The sequence below is a fragment of the Cervus elaphus genome, chromosome 9, assembly GCF_910594005.1.
Source record: "Cervus elaphus chromosome 9, mCerEla1.1, whole genome shotgun sequence".
Classification (NCBI taxonomy): domain Eukaryota; kingdom Metazoa; phylum Chordata; class Mammalia; order Artiodactyla; family Cervidae; genus Cervus; species Cervus elaphus.
The window spans coordinates 8,500,575-8,518,686 of record NC_057823.1 but is presented as its reverse complement, the minus strand read 5'-3'; the positions used below and the strand labels follow the sequence as shown (position 1 = coordinate 8,518,686).

Genomic DNA, 18,112 nt, shown 5'->3' with positions numbered 1-18,112 from the left:
GCACCCATCACGGGGGCGGGGCGGGGTCGCGGGCGGGGCACGGCGCGCGGCGAGGATTGTGACGCAAGCACGCAGCGTGCTCGGTGCGCAGGCGCTTTCGGCGGCGAATCGGCGGTTTCCGGTTCCGCCGCCCTCTTTCTCTTCAACCAGGCGGCCGAGCAGGTTGGTGGTGGAGGCCTTGCGGGTTGGCGGTGGGCCGGGTTGGTTTGTAGGGTTCGGGGGACTATGGGGACCCAGGGAACGGAGGCGGCGGCCTGGAATCCGTGTAGGCGGGCCAGGTTCTGCGGGATGGCTTAGCAAGGCACGCTGGGCTGGGTTCCGGTCCCGAGCTGGGCCCCGCGAGGGAAATCGACATTTGGAAGGGGAGCTTGCCTGCTCCGCCGGCCCCAGCTATCTGAGGAGGCCTTGGGGAGAGAGCGTGTGTCCTTCGGGGATGATCCAATATAATGCGGAGGGGTGTTAACTGTAATTTTTTCTCGTGGCGGAAACTGCCAGTGCCTTCGAAAATATGAAGCCCCTGAGCTGGGTTTCCATCTATCTCCTTTGCTAAGTCTGTAAAGAGAGTCTGGTAGTAGCAACTGTTTTCTTAACTTAGAAGAAGAAAACGGTGCTCGCTTCGGCAGCACATATACTAAAAAAAAAAAAAAAAGATGAAAACGATACCTGTGTAAACAAGTGCCAGGCACGTGGTTAGCAGTTGTTATATATGGGTTGGATAAAAAGCAGGAAGTGTGGTCTGAGCATTAGGGTGTAACCCAGAAGGAAGCCGGAGTTTTGGGTGTCTGAGCTTGGTATTGAAGAGGAAAAGGGATTGTAGGGAGGAAAGTGTGTGTGTTGGGATGCTACTAAGATGAGATTCTCACCCAGGCTGCAGGAAGCAGCAGGGTCTGGTGAGGAGAGGAAGGGTGGGACTTCCAGACCACCTTGGAGAAAATATGCTTGGCAGGGTGGTGCCCTAAAGTTGAAGGTGCAGGCTCAGAGGGGCAGAAGGAAACAGGCACAGAGGTGGGCCTGCATTTGAGGTCGAGGCATGCACGGGGCTGTCAAGGACTAAACCTGCCTGGTCAGCCTGTGAGCTGGGGCTGCTCAGACGTTTAGCGATCACCACTCCCCCATCCATGCTAACTCTCTCTCCCGAGCAGACGCAGAGATGCAGATCTTTGTGAAGACCCTGACGGGCAAGACCATCACCCTTGAGGTCGAGCCCAGTGACACCATTGAGAATGTCAAAGCCAAAATCCAAGACAAGGAGGGTGAGTTGGACTGAGTCTGAGTGCTTGGCCCAGTAGGAACTCCTCAGCCCTGGGTATCTGCTGTCCTGTGTGGAATGGGTGCTGGGCTTCAACAGATCTCAGACATGCCCGTGTTCCTCAGTGTCATCTTGGGAAGGCAGCTTGCCCTCCCTACCTCAGTTTCCCTTTTGACAGATTGGGGTAATCCTGGCACAGCCTTTGTGTGTGTGTGTGTGTGTGTGGCGGCGGAGGGGGGTGGTTGTGGCAGTTGCCAGCAGTGTGCTTGCGAGAGAGCCTCTATCATGGAAATCCTCTTTTCTTAGGCATCCCACCTGACCAGCAGCGTCTGATCTTCGCGGGCAAACAGCTGGAGGATGGCCGCACTCTGTCAGACTACAATATCCAGAAAGGTACGAGGGTGGGGTGGCTAGACAGGACCTCAGTGAGGCCTAGGACCCAGGATGGAATACTGACCATCTGTCACCAGGAGGGAGCTGTAGAGGAGGGTGGTCCTTAAGGTGGGGATCAAATGGCACTAGGGAGTGTTGCTCTCTAAAGTGCTGTTTTCATCGCTGAAAAGCATCTCCATCAGTGTTTTCCAAATGGCCATGGTTTCTCGTGTTCTTAGTCACTTTTTTTTTTAAGGTCTCTGTGTGTGTGTGTGTTAATGTTACAAGTATTGTAAAGGAAATCACCACTTTTTCCCTAGCAAAATAAAAGGTTATCCTTGTATCTTTTAGGAATTGCCTTGCTTGTGGGGAAACGCAGATGGATACCACTGTTGATGTATATTTATATTAGTCTCCAATTTCGTGAGGACTGGTGGGACATGACAAGGTGGAGGTTCTGTGCGGTGGCATGTCCATCTGCACATACCCACGGGATTCTGATGTAGCCCCATCATACTTGATAAACTGGTCTGGAGGGCCCTGGAGGCTGCCCTCCACCCGTGGGACTGAGGTGGTGAGGCAAGGCTCGGTCAGTGTCTCTCTCCGCCCTTCATTTCCTGTAGAGTCCACCCTGCACTTGGTGCTTCGTCTGCGAGGCGGCATCATTGAGCCTTCCCTCCGCCAGCTCGCTCAGAAATACAACTGCGACAAGATGATCTGCCGCAAGTACGGCTCCCGTGCAGGGGCCGGGGTGGGGGGGGTGCGGGCCGGCGGGGCGGGGTGTGCCCTCACCGGCCCTGCTGTGCGCCCACAGGTGTTACGCCCGCCTGCACCCCCGTGCTGTCAACTGCCGCAAGAAGAAGTGCGGCCACACCAACAACCTGCGCCCCAAGAAGAAGGTCAAGTAAAACTCCTCCACCGGCTTCTCCTTTGCCCCCAGGGCGGCCTCCTGCCCAATCCCCGTGGTCCTGGGGCCTCAATAAAGTTTCCCTTTCGTTGACTGGAGCAGTAATTGGTGTCCCTGTGGCTGGTCTGTCCAGTGGGGAGGTGACTGAGGTGTGGACATCTACGGGACTTTGTGTCACTCAGCTCTTCATAGCCCTTGGGGGGGGTCCCAGGTCTGGAGTTCCACTTGTCTCATCTGTAAATTGGGCCATGGGCCTGTCCTTCACATCTGAAGTTGTCATAACCACAGCACAGGCAAGTCTCAGACCTGGCCCTCTGCCACATAACCTAGTGAGCCCTCCCATTTGGGTTTACCATCTGAAATATGAGAATAAAGACCTTCAACCAAGTGACTGGTGGGACCCGGTCAGGCACATTTAACAGCCCCTCATGTCTGGGCCCTGGAGGTGTTTGGGTGTGGGTGGGTGGGTGGATAGGATGGAACACCCCACCTAGTGTGTATTAACACCTTTTCTCCGTTCTGCCTGACCACTGGAGCCCCTGGGCCCCACCCAAGACATGTCTGTCAGCTGAGGGTGGCAGCACCCTGGCAAGCCCATGTTTTTATTTGTCTTGGGATGACTGGGGCTGGATGTAGGTGACAACTCAGGCCCAGACAGTGATGCCTGAGAATAGCTGAGACCTGGAGGCCGTCGCTTCATGTCTCAGGTAGATGAGTTTTTTGTTAGCTGCCCCTCCCTCCCTAAGGCCAGGCCACCATTTTCCTGGTCTACCCACTTGTCCACTCCTAGAGGAGGGAGGTTCTGAAGTTCAAATTAGGCAGTGTGTATCCAGCTCTCAGGCCTCTCAATATGAAACACTATACCACCACCCTCGCCCTGCCCTGCCCTGGACTCCCATCTCAGGGGCTCTTTTTCAGCTCACTTCCAATCAGGGCTCCCCTGATAGCTCAGTTGGTAAGAGAATCCACCTGCAATGCAGGAGACGCTGGGTAGGGAAGGTCCCCTGGAAAAGGAGTAGGCTACCCACTCCAGTATTAGCTCAGACGGTAAAGAGTCTGCCTACAATGCCGGAGACCCAGGTTCGATCCCTGGGTCAGGAAGATCCCCTGGAGAAGGAAATGGCAACCCACTCCAGTATTTTTGCCTGGAAAATCCCATGAACTGAGGATCCTGGTAGGCTACAGTCTATGGAGTCGGACGCGACTGAGCGACTTCACTTTCACCCACTCCAGTATTCTTGGGCTTCCCTTGTGGCTCAGCTGGTAAAGAATCCGCCTGCAATGCTGGAGACCTGGGTTGGGAAGATCCCATGGAGAACTGGAAGGCTACCCACTCCAGTGTTCTGGCCTGGAGAATTCCATGGACTGTATAGTCCCATGGGGTTGCAAAGAGACAGGACCGAGTCAGTTTCTTTTTCCAACCGGTTCACATAGGACCTGCTAGTCAGTCTGCTGTGGGCTGGGTTCCAGCGACTTGAGCTTTCCAATGTCAACCTGCGCTCAGATCCCACTCTTGTCCCAACCTTGTGGCGTCAAATGACGAATATCACTTCCCAGATTGCTTTTTCTTTAGTTGTGTGGAAATGGGATGTGAGGAAGTGAAGTCAGGTGTTGACAGTTGTATAGAAACAAAACCTTGTGTATATAGAACCTTATATTCGAGATCAAAAACTTTGAGAAGGCGAGCGCTGGACAGGAATGAACACGGGGTGGGGTGGCTAGAGGGTGTCAGTCCTGAGAAGCCCTCCAGTCTGCTTCCCATTCTTCCCCGGGGTTTCCTCCAGGTTGGCTAGGTTCCGAGGCCTCCGGGCCTTAAGGGGGCGCCAGGCGCATCGCAGCAACCTGATCCCGGGCGGGGCCAGAGCTGCGCAGTCATGATCACAGCGGAGGCCGCATCAGAGTCCACTGTCCCTGCGGTGCCCGGTGATACGGCCGCCACTGGAGTCCCAGAGCGCGAGGAGCTGGTGTGGCCCTGGGTGAGCTCGAGCCCGAGCGGGAACATGAGTGGGGCGGGCGGTGCAGGCCCGGGGGCGCCAGCTTCATGCCCTAGCCATGCTCCCCGCTCCGTAGAAAGATGCTCCGATCCGGGCGCTGGTGCAGCGCATCCACCAGCTGCAAGCTGAGCGCGCGCAGGCCTTCCGCCGGCTGGAGGAGTGAGTGTGGGCGTATGGGAGGGGAGGGGTCCCAATGTTCGGCCCTCAGCCCACTCTGAGGATGGGCGAGCCTTGAGGGAGGAATTGGGTCCCCGCGCGCCTCAGTGTCGGAGGTGGAGCGGGGTTTGCGGGGAGACCAGATCGCTCCCTTCCCTATGCGCTGGGGTGCGCTCGTCTCGGGTTACCCTGCGGGGATCGGAACGTCCTCCACACTCTGGGGTCGAGGGACACTTCTTGGGCGGCTTTCAGGCGGTCGATGGGGGTGCAGGGCCTGAGAACCGGGGCCGTAGCCTCAGGACCCCCACCTGCCGCAGAGGCCACCGCCAGTACCTGAGCAGCGGCCCGCCCTACGACTTCCCGCGCTACCGGAGCACCGTACACGAGGTGACCCAGGTCTTCGCCGCCGCCTCGAGAGAGGTGCTGGCGGTGGAGGCCGAGCTAGCCGGACCCCGAGCGCAGCCGCTGCTCGCGAGTCACGTGCGTAGCCTGCAGCAGCTGGAGGAGACGCGACTGACCACGGTGAGGCCCCGTTCCCGGGGTCTTGGCCCACGGTGCACCCCTTGGGGGAAGGGCCACATTCCGTCCCTGCAAACCCCGCCCCTGGCGCCCCAGCACCCGCCTCTACACGCCCCAGCTAAATCGTCCATTAAGATTTCACTTGAGAGTCTCAGGCTTAGCCCCCTCCTTTCTGCCCCCACTTTTATCCAGGACACGTCCGCTCCGTCCCAGACCCCACCTCTCCAGGGCTCCTCCCCGCTCTGGCTTGTCCCAGTGCCCCGGATCTGTTACTCCGCCCTCAGATTGGGCGCCGTGAAACTCCAGGTCAAGTCCCCTTCCTAGTAACCCCAGATCCCAGCCTAAGTTGTGGGCCTGTGACCCGGCCTACCCTGCCTTCACAGCCAATCCTGATCGAGATACAAGGCCACGTGAAGCCACGCCCGCACCACACTCTCCCCTGGGATTCCCAGGCCAACCCAAGTCTAGGTTTTTGGCCTACTTCCAAATTGGGATTATAACGCCCTGGCTGGTCTCTGAGACTAAGAGATTCTGCCTACTTTATACCCCTACCTGCACCACTCCTGTCCCCCAATCCCTGGCTAAGATTTCACCCTTATTCCCCTTCTCCGCCTACATGAGGCCACACCCTCTGACTCTAGGGCCCGCCCACTCGGCCCCCCTGGTCAGGAGCCCCTCTAAACCTAATCCTAGATTCCTCCAGCGTTAACAGAACCGCTGCCCTTGAGACTCCTGCCTGCTTTGCCCCTCCTCCCCCTTGTGCTGCCTTTCTGGGTGCTTCAGTGTTTCCCCCTCCCTCCTGAGGGCACAGCCTCTGCCAACCATGACATCCTCCTTGCTGCCCATTCCCCAACCAGGTGGCCCTGCTGCAGCTGATGGGGACACCAGAGCTGACTGGGCAGGACGACAGCCTGCAGATGCACCAGCTGAAGATGAAGTGAGTGCTGCCTCCCAGTGGGCTGACCATGCTAGATCTGCATAGGCATCATTGGGCACCCAGCCCCAAACAGGCATGCCCCAGGGCTGGCAAGGTCGACCGCCAACCCTGCACACACAACCCGTTGGGTGTGCACACCAGAACCTTCACCTGGTGATCCTAGATGAACTACCCACCTTCCCCCAGTGCATATGCCCTGCCCTTTCACACCAGACTTGTGGATTTTCAGGACACACCTGCACACCTCACACCCGTCGATCCCGCTCACATGGCTCGGAGCTTGGACGTGGTTGCCCAGGCCCTACCAGCACACGCCTGCACATTCCTGCCTTTCGCCTCCCAGACACACACATGTGCACACCCACTAGACATCTGCCACAGTCACCCTGCACACCTTCCTGCTGGCACACACTCACTCAAGGTGACCTTTCCTCCTGCCACTCTGACCCACAGGACCACCCCTCCTCCCAGGCACCTCAGTGGTCCTCCCACTGCTAGTGCTGCTTGGAGGTCTGGCGGCAGGCAGGAGGGCCCAGGGCTTGCTACAGCCCCCTTGGAGCTGCACTGCGGCGGCTAATTCGCCCCATCTGGGTTTTATTTATAGTTCCCATCCACTCTTGTAGGGTAATTAAAACCATGGAAGCGATCAGTGAGGTTCTCCAGGACCTCAGGTTTGATGCGGAATCTGCCGAGTGATGGTGGCTCCGCAGGGACAAGAGAGATGGAAAATGGGGCATATGGAGCCCTGCCCTGACCACCAGCTGGCTGGGGTCACACCCCACCGGACCACTGACCCTCCCTGAGTTCACTTCACCTCTCATAATAAAGAACCTTCTGTCTGCAGCTGCTCCACTATCTCTTGTGTCCTGGGGTGCTGGGGTGGGGTCCCACAAAGCCAGGGATGCTGGGTGCAAGAGTCCCTTCCACCACCCCCACTGCATGACTGTGGAAACTCTGGTGTTTTGAAGCCCACTCTCCAAGGAGTTTAGAACCAGATATTTCAGATCATGGAGAGAGTTGGAAATTCTGGGAGGTGAAGATTCCCATCCCAAAGGGTCATCAGGATTCCATGTGCCTCCCCTAAGCCCCGCAGCCCCCCACCCTAGGCCACTCTAACCCCGAACTCACCTTCACAATCAGGGCACCTAAATAGTTTTGTTTATTTAAAAAGATTCCTTGGAGGGGGTCCTGGGTAGGGGGAGTAATAACCCTTCTTCACACTCAGCTCTGGCAAGCATTCTGGGAAGCTAAGCCCCCCTTCACACCCACACTCCCCACTGGGGTGCACCTCACATGGAGGCCAGAGCTGTTGCGGCCCTCAGAGCTCGGAGTACTCGCCCCTGCTGATGCTGACCGGGCTAGGGCACCCTGAGGTGAGGGTACAGAGATGGCCCCCAGCCTGGGGGTGGCCCCTGGATCTCCATGCAGCAGGGAGGGCAGCCCCAGCCTCTAGAGCTTATCTGGCAGGACCTGCAGGCAGAGGGGAAGCCAGGCTTAGCAAGAAGCCTGGGAGGGCCAGGACCACAGAGCAAATGAGGCCCCAGTCCAGGTCCTGGGCCCACCACTTTCAGCTAGGTGCCCTCGGCAGGCCGCTGCCCCTCTCTGGGCCCTGGTTTTCCTATCTGAGAAGTAATCTCTATCCATCCCATGGGTTGTCCTGCAGGTAACAGACTTGGCACCGGGCCAGTATGCAGTAGGTGCTCATACATGCCCCGCAGATGGCTATGTGCATTCATTCCTGAGGACGATATTCCCCTCTGGACATTTTGAAGGGGTCTGGGTGTTCTTACTTGGCTAAAGGCCACAGGGGCAGGCACACAGTAGGTGTTAGGTAAGTGCTGGAGGAAAGACTTGACCTCAGCAACTCTAAGGCTGAGGATGGAGAGCCCGCGGCCCGTGGTCACCAGGAGGGCCCTTGTCCCGCGGCCTGCCCGCCCACCTGGGCTGCCCCTTACCTCTCGCCGCGCCCCGTCTGCCCGAGGACAGGATCCCCTCGTCCTGTGCTTGGAAGGAAGGAGGCAGTGTCTGAGGGCTGCGGTCCCACCTCCCATCCCCTTTACCCCTTGGCCCCACGCCTCCACCCCTCTCCCGGGGGTCCCATTTCCCTACCTGGTTGCGGGTCTTATGTGACTTCTGCATCCAGGCTCGCCACTGGTCATAGAGGCGGAAGCTGAGGTTCGAGCAGTACGCGTGCTTCTTGAGCCAGCCCAGAAACTGCTTGAGCTCGCGCCGCACCGGCCCCGAGCTCGGCTCGCCGCCCCGCGGCTCGCAAGCCCCGCCGCCCGGGCCCGGGCGCTCTAATGGGGGCGGAGCGGCAGCGTCAGGGCGCGGCCAGCAGAGGGCGCGCGCGGGCAGGAGAGGGAGGTTCCCTAGCGCGGCAGGACCGCGTTCACCTTGGGGATCCCACCCCCGCCCGTCCCTGTTTCAAGGCGACCGGGTCCGCCCCACGGCCCGGCCCAGCACTGCAGCCCAGCTGCGCCCCCGAGGAGACAGGGGCCAGGGTGAGGAAGGGGTTCCTCCTCCACATCTCCAGGCACCCGATTCTTGCGGCCTGAGCCAGGTGTGAGTGAAAGCGGGGGAGTGGGGAGGAGAAGGGCCAGGGCCAGAGGGATAAGCCGCAACGGAGCAGGGGGCAGGGGAAGGGAGAGAGACGCTGATGGGAAAGCTGGAGAGAGCAAGGCAGACATTAAGAGCTGGAGGCTGGGAGAGACAGATACAGGGAGAGTGAAAGCCACAGGGGACGGCCAAGGAGATGCAGAGGGTGGAGAGATGGAGAGGGAGCCAGAACAGGAAGGGACAGAGACGCTGGGGACGTAGGGACGCAGAAACCAAAAAAGGCAGAAAGACGGACACAGGGAAAGAGAGTGGGTGACAGAGAGATGAAAGGAGGCTGACAATCCGAAGTGACTCTGCGGGGAGGGACAGTCCCCAGGACAGGCCTGAGAGTACAGCCGGATGGATGGGGAGTGGGCCAGGAGGGCCAGGCGGGAGGCCGGCCTGTCCATCCAGCCGCCAGCCGCCTCCAGTCCTGAGCAGCCTGAGCGGGCCGGCGGATAAGGACATCGGCCTCACGTCATAAATAATGCCGGGGACCCGCTGACAAGCCCTGGCACAGCCCCGGCCCCCACTGCCCCTGGCGGCCTCCCCTGGCCTCCCCCAGCCTCCCCAGCGGACGCAGCCGCCTGCTGGCTCCCGTGCAAGAATCGCAGGTGCTGGGCACGAGCAGGGGCCAAGGCTCAAGCCCCTCCTGGCTGTGCTCGTTCCCGCCCACCCCTGAACCTGGAGGGGCCCAGGATGGGGGCTGGGGAACTAGCTGGAGCCTTGGTCTGCCATTCCCTGACTCTGAGACCCTCTCTGGGCCTTGGTTTCCCCATCATTCCAAGAGCGTGAGCCTGGACTTGGAAGAAACTGCGTTCAGATCCTTGTGTGACTCTAGGGGGCTGGCTGCACCTCTTGGGGGCTTGGGGTCCTCGTCTGAGAAAAGGGTGCCTCCCTTGGGTGAAACCATGGCGGGGAGCAGGCAATAGGAGCCTCAGTAACTATTACTTGCAAACACTTGGGTGGCACCCTCCATGAGGGCACTTTCCATGGGTTATCTCTCATCTAACCCTCACAATGGCCTCAGGCAAGCATGACTGTCATCCCCACTTTGCAGATGGGAAAGCTGAGGCCAGACATACCAAGTAAGATTTCATACCATTTCACAAAGGAGAGAAGATGGCAAAGGGAATCAGACCCAGGCCTCTGATCATCCCATCCCGCTACCTTGATTTGAAGGGGAAACCAAAGCCTGTTGTAGGGAGAGTTGGCAGCCTTAGAGAAGTTGGCAGTCTTAGAGAAGCAAGGGTCTCATATTCACTTGCCCTTAGGGGCTAGGGAAGGGGTACACGTGGGTGCAATGGGCCAAGTGGGGATAGCGCAACCAAAAGAGCAAGGGCCATGACTTGAGGGGCAGCCTCTGCTGATAGGGGCTGTGGAGTAATTCTGCATCCTGTTACATTTTCTAGACAATTTTTTTCTAGGGAATCTAGGGTATTTGGGTAAAACTTGCTGTTTTTAAAAGTCTGCAAGTAGTTCAAACTTTTTTTTTTTTTTCCAAATGACAGGCTAAGAAAATAAATTCAAGGGCCACAATTGGCCCCTGGGGGGGTCAAGAGTTTGAGACCTCGACTCTCCCGAAGGAAATAAGGAAACAGAGGCTCAGGCTGTTTTGGTGCTGGTCCCAGGCCCACCCAGCCCTGCTGGGGTGCTCACCACTTCGGGGGGTGGAGGCGGCCGTGGGGTGGCTCCATTCGCTCCAGATCCCAGCCTTCTTGGAGCCGTAGATGCCAAAGGGGTTGCAGCGCACTTGCACGAAGTAGACGGTGCCGGGCTTCAGGCCTGCCAGGCGGCAGGAGGTCTGGTTGCTCACATCGTCCACCACCTGGGCGGCCAGCGTAGGGTCAGAGGCGGGCGTGCGGTGGGGGATGGGAGGAGGGCGGAGCGGACCTGGGGGGCGGGGCCAGGCACCTTCCAGTCCACGCTGTCCTCCACTCGGTAGCGGATCTGGTACTTGGCTTGGAAGAGGAAGTCCTTGAGGGCAGGCGGTGAAACCCAGCGCACACTCAGCTGGTCCTCCAGGCCCCCTACGCGGCTCACGTGCACGTCCGGCGGGGGATCGGTGGTCACTAGGGGGGCAGGGCGGGCCTTCGTCATCAGGATCTCTTTGGACCTGGCTGGCACCCTCTGGGTCCAAGTACCAGAGCACGTGGCTTAGATGGCACCTGCTTCCGTTCTCCTCCCTCCCCCGACTTGGGACGGGTGGATTATATTAGATAATATTCGGGTAACACTCAGCACCTAGAAGCACTCAATTAATGTTAGCTGTTATCACCACAATTATCTGTGACAGGAGAAACATAATCCTATCTTCAGGGAACTATGTAAAAAGCAGACACTGCCTGGATGATGATATTATTATTATTATGCCCAGGAGTGCAGGGGGCCCTTAGGCTGCCAGACCCCTGGGAAGCTCCCCTTGACACACCCCCTCCACTGCCTACCTCCTGCTCCTTCCGGCTTCACAAAGGTCCTCAGTGTGACTGCTATGCTAGGGGCAAAGGGACACTGGGACATGCCCGCAGCAGCTTCAGGAATTGAGGAAACAAAGTGGGAAGCAAGAGGAGGGACTTGCTGCAAGCGTTCCAAGGATCCTTCTGGGAATCCTTTGGGCTGCAAGGAGGGCTGGCCTCTTCCCCTGAGGCCTTGGTGAGGGGCTGAAAGGGTTAAGGCACAGGCCTGCTCCGGGCTGAGAAACACCCTAATTAGATTAGGCCCAATTCTGCTCGCGGATCATCCACTTCCTGCCTCCTGCCTGCACCCCCTCTCAGCTCCAGGCTGCGGCTTCCTGGGGCGCCTCCCGACCTGGGCGCCCCCTCCCAGCTCCCTGGGGCCCTCTCCCCGCACACCTGGGCTGCTGATGGGGGAGGCAGCCAGGCCAGGTGTTCTCCACAGAGTAGGGGTATCCTGGCTGCTGCAGGGGGCTGGGGACCAGTGGGTGGATGCCTCGCTCCTCCCATCCCCAGCCAGCCTGGTCCATGAGACCTCAGCTGAGCTGCAGCCATGGCTGGGCTGGTGTGTGTGTGGGGAGGGCTGGAGGTGAGGATTGCAGGTGGGCCACGCCGGCCTTGGTGGGGGGCGGGGCTCACCCACATCCAGAATGTCCAGTGTCAGCACATCAGAGCGGGCTGAGCCCAGCCGGTTGGTGGCCTCCACCCAGATCTCATAGGGTGTGAAGAGAGCCAGGTCCTTGGGGATGTGGCAGGAATGAGGTCCCACCGTGTGGTACTCCTCACATGTGTTGTCCTGCCCGTACCACCTGCAGGGACAGGCGGGGAGGAGGACACGTGAGGGGCCCCCCAGACCTCCCCATCCCAGCCCAGAAGTGCAGACAGGACCCCGGAGCTCAGAGAGGGCGGCCCAGGCCACACAGCCTGGCTGGGACACGTCACCCGAGGGCCACCACCAACCTCAGCTTGTACTTGAGGGAGTAGTTGGTGTGGAGGAAGGTTTCCCCGTGGGCCCCCGGCGTCCAGCGGCATGTCAGGTCCTTCATGTTCTTGGACCAGCAACTGATGTTGAAGGGTTTCTCTGGGGGGACTGGGGAAGTGGGTATGGGGGCTGAGGTCTGGGCTGGCCACGGACAGGGGGAAGGAGGACTTGTTGGCTGTCAGCCAGGGGCCCCCCCTTGGAGCAGAAGGAGGATGGACAGAGCGGACGTGGGCAGTTCCACCTGCCCAGCTCTCTTGAGGATGGTGTATGGGAGCCTCCAGGATCTCATGCCCACCCTGGGGGCCCATGCCCCTCAACTTGTGCCAGTATACCCACTGCTCAGCCCAAGACCAGAGGGCCCATGATTCACACCCCTCTCCAGAGGGAGATGCTGCCCCCAAGATCTGCCCCTGGGTTGTCCACTTACGGCCAACATAGAGGCAGGAGCCGGCCAGGATGCTGCCGTCGCGGGCATGGCACACGAGGTTGTCCCCTGACTGCTGCCTGGACCCATTGAGGTTGGCCAGGGCGAGGGCCATAGTGGAGGCGTTGAGCATTCGGGAGAGCTCAGGCGGCAGGCGGCGCCCGTTGAGGGTCCAGTAGAGGCCCTCGGCGGTGGCCCCCGGGGTGTCCCCATGCACTGAGCACGTGGCCTGCAGGGAGGAGCCGATGAGGAGCGTGGGGTCCTGGGGACTGATCACAGCCGTGTCTGGGATCAGAGAGGAGCGCCGGTCAGGGCTAGGATGGAGCTGCCCTGGGCCTTCCACCATCCTAGGACCTCCCAGGCACATGGCAGTCCTGCAAAGGAGCTGTTTATGACTGTGGCCCATTTTACAGAGAAGGAAACTGAGGCTCAGTCGGGTCAAGTGACCAACCTAAGATTGATGGCAAAGCTGAGATTCAGCCCCAGGACTGTCTGATTCCACAACTCAGTCCTTCCAAGCCAGTTCCTCACTGACTTGCTCAGGGCTTTTTCCGATTGGTGACAAACCTCATTCAGATCCAGGGAACTCTTACTTTGCACACACTTCTGACAACCACTGCACTCTGCTTTTTTTTTTTTTTTTTCTTTTAAATTTCATTTTATTTTTTGACAACTAGAAATAACAGATTGTGTGTTCTTTCTTTGATGTCCCTTAGAACCTCACACATAGTAGATGTCTCTAGGGGGAGGAAAGCACTTCTAAAAAGAGGTGCCCTACTAGAATCCTGCTGATTTTATGGATGAAAAAAACAAGGCTCTGAGAGATGAAGGCCCTTGCCTACGGTCACCAAATAGAAGGTGGGCACACTACACCTGTATTCATCAGTCTCTAAAGTTCTGCTCTGTACTGCCACCAGAACTGAAGGGGACTGTGGCAAGCTCTATGCTCCCAACCCTCATCCAAAAGGTCTGGCCATCATCATCATCCTTCCCCTCAACTCAGTTTTCCTAATCTGCAAAATGGGAACAAGAAAGCTCACAGTCCTCAGGGCCATTGGAAAGATCAGATGGGAAGTGACTTCCTAAACTGGGCTGTGTGTGAACTGGGTTCTGAGCACAGGAACCTCGGGGAGGCCATGGTTGATGCCTTTCCTCCCGACTGCCACTGGGGCAGCCCAGGGCTTCTTCTGAAGATTAGAATCTAAGGGGAAACTGTCTTTATCCAGGAGGAAATCAAGGCACAGAACAGGGAGAAGGGTGCCCAGTTCAAGTCCTAGATGTCGTTCTAAGCCTCAGTCTCCCCATCTGGGAAATGGGCATCATGGTATTCACCACATGGGGTTGTTTGATAAGAGGGAAAATTTTGTTTTAAGGACAACTCTGTGGGACGTTTAAGCCAGACTGGCCTGGTTTCGAATGCCCTTAGCTCACCCTGGAAGTTGACCCAGTTCCTTTATGTCTCTGAACTTTTGAGAAAGCTTCTCTCTCTCCACCAACAGTGGTTGTAAGGATTCATTTGTTCATTCATTAATTCAAGGAGCACCTACAATGTGTTAGGACCTGAGGGCACAATGGTAACCAAGACACTCAAAAGTCATGCCCTTGTGGGACTTGAATCCAAGGGAGCAGCAGGAAAAAGCAGAAATATCTAAGAGAACAGACAAGGGAGAAAATAAAGCACAAATCAATGGTGGCAGCTAACTGACCCAAGAGGCCTGTCTGGGGAGGTGGCATTTGACCTGAGATGTGAACAAAATGAGTTAGTCACTCAGTCATATCCGACTCTTTGTGACCCCATGGACTGTACCCCGCCAGGCTCCTCTGTCCATGGAATTCTCCAGGCAAGAATACTGGAGTGGGCTGCCATCCCCTTCTCCAGGGGATCTTCCTGACCCAGGGATCACACCCGGGTCTCCTGCATTGCAGGCAGATGCTTTACTGTCTGAGCCCCCAGGGAAGCGCGTGAAATGAAAGAAGCAGCCATGAAAATATATAGAAGAGGGTGTTCAGACAGTGCAGTAGCAAGTGCAAAGATCCGGGGGTCCAGGTGGTAGGCAATGAGGTCAGGAGGGGCCAGACCTTCAGAGAGGAGTCATTCCAGAGTTGAGCAGGGGAGGGATTTTTATTTTAAAAGGATCGCAGGGCAGCTGTAAGAGGGGACTGGAGGGGGGCAGAGGGGCCGGGGGGCGGCCAGCTTCCCTGACAGCCAAGGACAGGGTGATCCCAGTCTCCTTGTAGGCCTCCTCCGTTCCCGCGGCTGCCCTGTGCTGGCCCCCACGGCCCCACATGGGTGAGACGGGGTGGACACAGTTCCGGGGCCGGCCCTGATGACTTTCCCGGGCAAACTTGGCCTGGAGGGCCAGGTCTTGCTAGAGCCTGGGATCGCAGTTGCGTTTGGGGCTTGGCCCAGGGCTCGCCGGAGGTCTCAGCGTCCGTGCGAAGGAGCCGGCTGAGCGGGCCAGAGCCGAGGAGGCGGGGGCGGCCGGGGGCGGGGGGCCAGGGGGCCGCCCCGGAGGTCCCAGGCAGCCAGCCGCCCGCTAATTCGGAATTCCTTCGGCATGAACTCGGGCGTGCCAGCGTCTCTGCCCCGGCCCACCCACCGCTTCCTGCCTGGGCCCCCCCCCCAGCAGGGTGGGAGGCATAGCCAGGCCTGCCCAGACCCCAGGCCCATCCTCAACCCTCAGGGGTGGGTCCCGCCCCTCCTGTCCCCCACCCACCACCAGAGCCAGGCCAGGAAGGGGGCGCTCTGGGGGGTCCTGGCTGGAGGCGGGGGCAATGCCCCTCTGCCCCACCCGCCTGGCCTGGGCTGGTGTGACCTGCCTGCCAGCAGCTGCAGCTGCCCTCCCGGGGCTGGGCGGGGGACGGGGCGAGAGGGCAAGGCCAGGCGGGATTGGACAGGCCGGTCCCCCGACCCAAGCTCCAGCAGGAAAGGTCACGGGGAGGCCTTCTCCTCCTGAGGATGTGGGTGCCCATCTCAGCTGGAGCACTTGGGCAATTGGCTTCCTTTCTCCTGTTCTCAGTTTCCTCCTCCGTAAAATGGGAGGAAAATCCATTCTACCTGCTGGGGAGATGAATGAGATGAGCTCATGACGTCCAGAGGGCCCAACACACTGAAGTGCAGAGGAGCTGTTGGGATTAGGGCCCCTCCCAGCTCTGGGTCCTGGCCGGCTGGTGCTCTCTCCACGAACAAAGCGCCAAGGCATTCAGCAGAACTGGGATGCATACATTCCAGCCCAGGCAGAGCAGCTGGGGACAGTCCACTGAGGTTGGGGGGGGGGGCTTGGCCTGGTTTGGGGGCTTCCTAGAAGGCTCCCCAAGCAGATCCCTGGGCTAGGCTTTTGGACAGACCCCACCCCCACCCCACCCCCCCTCCCTGCCTCCCCGCCCTTTCCTGCAGAGCTGGGGCCTTTAAAAGTTTTTTCCTCTCCCCCTTCCCAATCTGGAGCCACTGCCGTTATTAAAAAGGAACACCATGTGTTTTAAAAGCGAAAAGTGTGAGATTCTCTGCAAGCAAGGCAGGAGGGTGGCCTCCATCCTGGGGTCCCCATCTCCTGTCCTGCTGGTACCTGCAGACACTTTACGACCTGCTCGCCTGCTGGTCAGGTGCTAAGACACACCGTAAGTAGAAACATATTGCCGAAGTGTGAGAATCTTTTATTTAATTTCTTCCCCCTTAAAGGAAAAAACACACACACAACAATCCCACCACACCTTTGTTTGTTGCTCTGCTGGCTGGAAAACAAAGCCTGCCACTAAAGATGGCAGTCACGAATGCTGCCCGCTGCCTGGCAGAGCTGTCAGGAATCTGAGGAGGGCCTTGGGGCAGCCCCTCACCTGTCCAGGAGCCTTGGGCATGCTAGGCTTTCAGCAAGTGCCCCCAGGACCCGGGACCCTGAGCCTTCTGGAGGAGCACCGCAGGGAGCCTGCAAACTGCTCTGTGCAGTTGTAGGTCCGCCAGGGGAGCAGTTTGTGCTCCTGCTAGCCGACCTGCGTGCCTGGATGGGGCCCTCAGGGTGACTGTGAACACCCAGGGCAGGCTGTGCCTGCCTGTGTGCCCCGCATTGCCTCCCCCTTGGAAAGAGTGTGTGACCATGAATGTGTGTGTGTCAGGGATGGAATGTGTGTGTGCGCGCCCCGATGGTGTGAGAATGTGCATCTGGGATGCAGTGTGCACGCATCCGAGGGCGAGGGTGACGGGCCACAAGCCAGTGTGAGTCTTTGTGTGTCTCTGGGTGTGTCCCAGAGTGGGTCTGGATGTGGAGACGGTGTCCTGGCGGGGGTGTGCATCGGGTGGGGGCCCGGAGAGTGCCGGAGGCCAGGAGCTCCCCACAGGGTGGGGGTCTCTCGGCCTGCGGGGGCTGGGGGCTCCCGGTGACTGCCCACCCCCACATACCCAGGCTGGGCCCAGGGTGCCCGGACTCGCTGGCTCCCGCTCCCTCTCACTCTCACCCACTCTCTCACAAAGATTTCTCTCGCTGGAATCTCCTAGTCCGGCGCAGCGTGGACGGGAACTGTTCTAAACGCCGCCGGTGGCGGGGACTTCGTAGAACCCCGCGCGCGGGGTCCCGCCGGGGGAGGGCGGCGGCGCCGGCCCGCGGAGAGGCGCGTCCCCGGGGACCCCGGGCCGCGCGCCAGGCGGCCAGAGCGGCCCCCTCCCGCCCCGCCTTCCTCACGGGGCTCACCCCTCCACCCGGGGGGGCCCCGCTCAGGGCCGGCACCCAGCGCGCCTACTGCGTGCGCCCCCGCCCGGGTGCGGTGACCCTCAGTCTCCGCGACTCCAAGTCAGCAGACGCTGTCGCTTGCGCCCCCCGCGTCCCGGCGTGCAGAGGGTCCCAGGCCGCGGCCCCTCACCCCCTGGGGCCGAGTCGGGCGTCCTCCACAGGGCAGCCCAGGTAAGAAGGCCTCAGTATCGGAAGCCGGACCCTCGGGCCAGGGAACTTCGGCGCTGTGCGCCCCACAGGTGAGGGCGCCCCGAGGGCCGCTCCGGGGGCGCCTTCCTTTGTTCCCGGGCCGTCCAGGTGGCGCCCGCGCCCCCTCCCCCCCACGGTTGCCCCCGGGGCGCACCCTCTCGGCCCAGGCGGGAAGGAGGGAGCACGGCGCCGTGTACTCACCGGCTCCTGATCCCGCTCGCGGCGCCCCGAGGACGCAGAGCAGCAGTAGGGGCAGCAGCGGCGGCGGCCGCCGCGCGGATTGGGCGGCGGGGCCCGGGCGGCCGGCGGGCATGGGGCCGGCGCTGCCGGGGGCGCGCGGCGGGCGGCGGCGAGGGGCGCGGGGCGCAGGCCGGGCGCAGGAGGGCGCGGGCCAAGCAGCCCGCACGTCGCTGGGCGCGGGCGCGGAGGCCAGAGCAAGTCTGAGCAGCCGAATTGACAAGGCGCTAATGCGCCGCTGGCCCCGCCCGGCCCCGCCCCCGGCCCGGCCCCGGGGGGGCGGCGGGCCCCGCACCGGCCTCCCCGCCGCCCGCCCGCCCGCCGGAGGGCCCCGCGAGCCCCACCCGTCCGGCCTCCGCCCCGCCGCGCACCGCACA

The 18,112-nt window shown here is 60.0% G+C and overlaps 3 protein-coding genes across 4 annotated transcripts; 2 read left to right on the top strand and 1 right to left on the bottom strand.

The window, feature by feature from the left end:
* Positions 1-35: 35 nt before the first annotated feature.
* On the top strand, positions 36-2,633 carry UBA52 (ubiquitin A-52 residue ribosomal protein fusion product 1). The gene is made up of 5 exons (XM_043910906.1): positions 36-162; positions 1,143-1,253; positions 1,556-1,642; positions 2,245-2,347; positions 2,436-2,633. The coding sequence occupies exons 2-5, from the start codon at positions 1,151-1,153 to the stop codon at positions 2,527-2,529; spliced, it is 387 nt and encodes a 128-aa protein (XP_043766841.1). The 5' UTR covers positions 36-162; positions 1,143-1,150; the 3' UTR covers positions 2,530-2,633.
* Positions 2,634-3,825: 1,192 nt separating this feature from the next.
* Positions 3,826-6,977, top strand: REX1BD (required for excision 1-B domain containing). Its single transcript, XM_043910897.1, has 5 exons — positions 3,826-4,504; positions 4,599-4,681; positions 4,996-5,200; positions 6,055-6,134; positions 6,758-6,977. Exons 1-5 carry the CDS (start codon positions 4,403-4,405, stop codon positions 6,828-6,830), a joined length of 543 nt encoding a protein of 180 aa, XP_043766832.1. The 5' UTR covers positions 3,826-4,402; the 3' UTR covers positions 6,831-6,977.
* A 298-nt stretch (positions 6,978-7,275) lies between these two features.
* Positions 7,276-17,986, bottom strand: CRLF1 (cytokine receptor like factor 1). Of its 2 annotated transcripts, none has more exons than XM_043910894.1 (9): positions 17,700-17,986; positions 12,592-12,873; positions 12,143-12,272; positions 11,822-11,991; positions 10,644-10,801; positions 10,389-10,557; positions 8,244-8,431; positions 8,090-8,132; positions 7,276-7,604 (listed from the first exon to the last, which is right to left on the bottom strand). In XM_043910894.1, the coding sequence occupies exons 1-9, from the start codon at positions 17,809-17,811 to the stop codon at positions 7,591-7,593; spliced, it is 1,266 nt and encodes a 421-aa protein (XP_043766829.1). In that variant the 5' UTR covers positions 17,812-17,986; the 3' UTR covers positions 7,276-7,590. The 2 variants fall into 2 exon arrangements, with proteins under 2 accessions (XP_043766829.1, XP_043766828.1); XM_043910893.1 differs by having other exon boundaries at positions 8,090-8,137; positions 17,700-17,950.
* Between the last annotated feature and the right edge of the window lie 126 nt (positions 17,987-18,112).

What these genes read in the sequence shown, in the direction of transcription:
- UBA52 (XM_043910906.1), top strand. Translation starts at nt 1,151, where the DNA reads ATGCAGATCTTTGTGAAGACCCTGACGGGCAAGACCATCACCCTTGAG. An exon ending in AGACTACAATATCCAGAAAG is followed by an intron (nt 1,643 to 2,244) that starts GTACGAGGGTGG and finishes CATTTCCTGTAG; the next exon opens with AGTCCACCCTGCACTTGGTG. An exon ending in GACAAGATGATCTGCCGCAA is followed by an intron (nt 2,348 to 2,435) that starts GTACGGCTCCCG and finishes GTGCGCCCACAG; the next exon opens with GTGTTACGCCCGCCTGCACC.
- REX1BD (XM_043910897.1), top strand. Translation starts at nt 4,403, where the DNA reads ATGATCACAGCGGAGGCCGCATCAGAGTCCACTGTCCCTGCGGTGCCC. An exon ending in GCCTTCCGCCGGCTGGAGGA is followed by an intron (nt 4,682 to 4,995) that starts GTGAGTGTGGGC and finishes CACCTGCCGCAG; the next exon opens with AGGCCACCGCCAGTACCTGA. An exon ending in ATGCACCAGCTGAAGATGAA is followed by an intron (nt 6,135 to 6,757) that starts GTGAGTGCTGCC and finishes CCACTCTTGTAG; the next exon opens with GGTAATTAAAACCATGGAAG.
- CRLF1 (XM_043910893.1), bottom strand. Translation starts at nt 17,811, where the DNA reads ATGCCCGCCGGCCGCCCGGGCCCCGCCGCCCAATCCGCGCGGCGGCCG. An exon ending in GCGAGCGGGATCAGGAGCCG is followed by an intron (nt 12,874 to 17,699) that starts GTGAGTACACGG and finishes CTCTGATCCCAG; the next exon opens with ACACGGCTGTGATCAGTCCC. An exon ending in AGGACAGCGTGGACTGGAAG is followed by an intron (nt 10,558 to 10,643) that starts GTGCCTGGCCCC and finishes CTGGCCGCCCAG; the next exon opens with GTGGTGGACGATGTGAGCAA.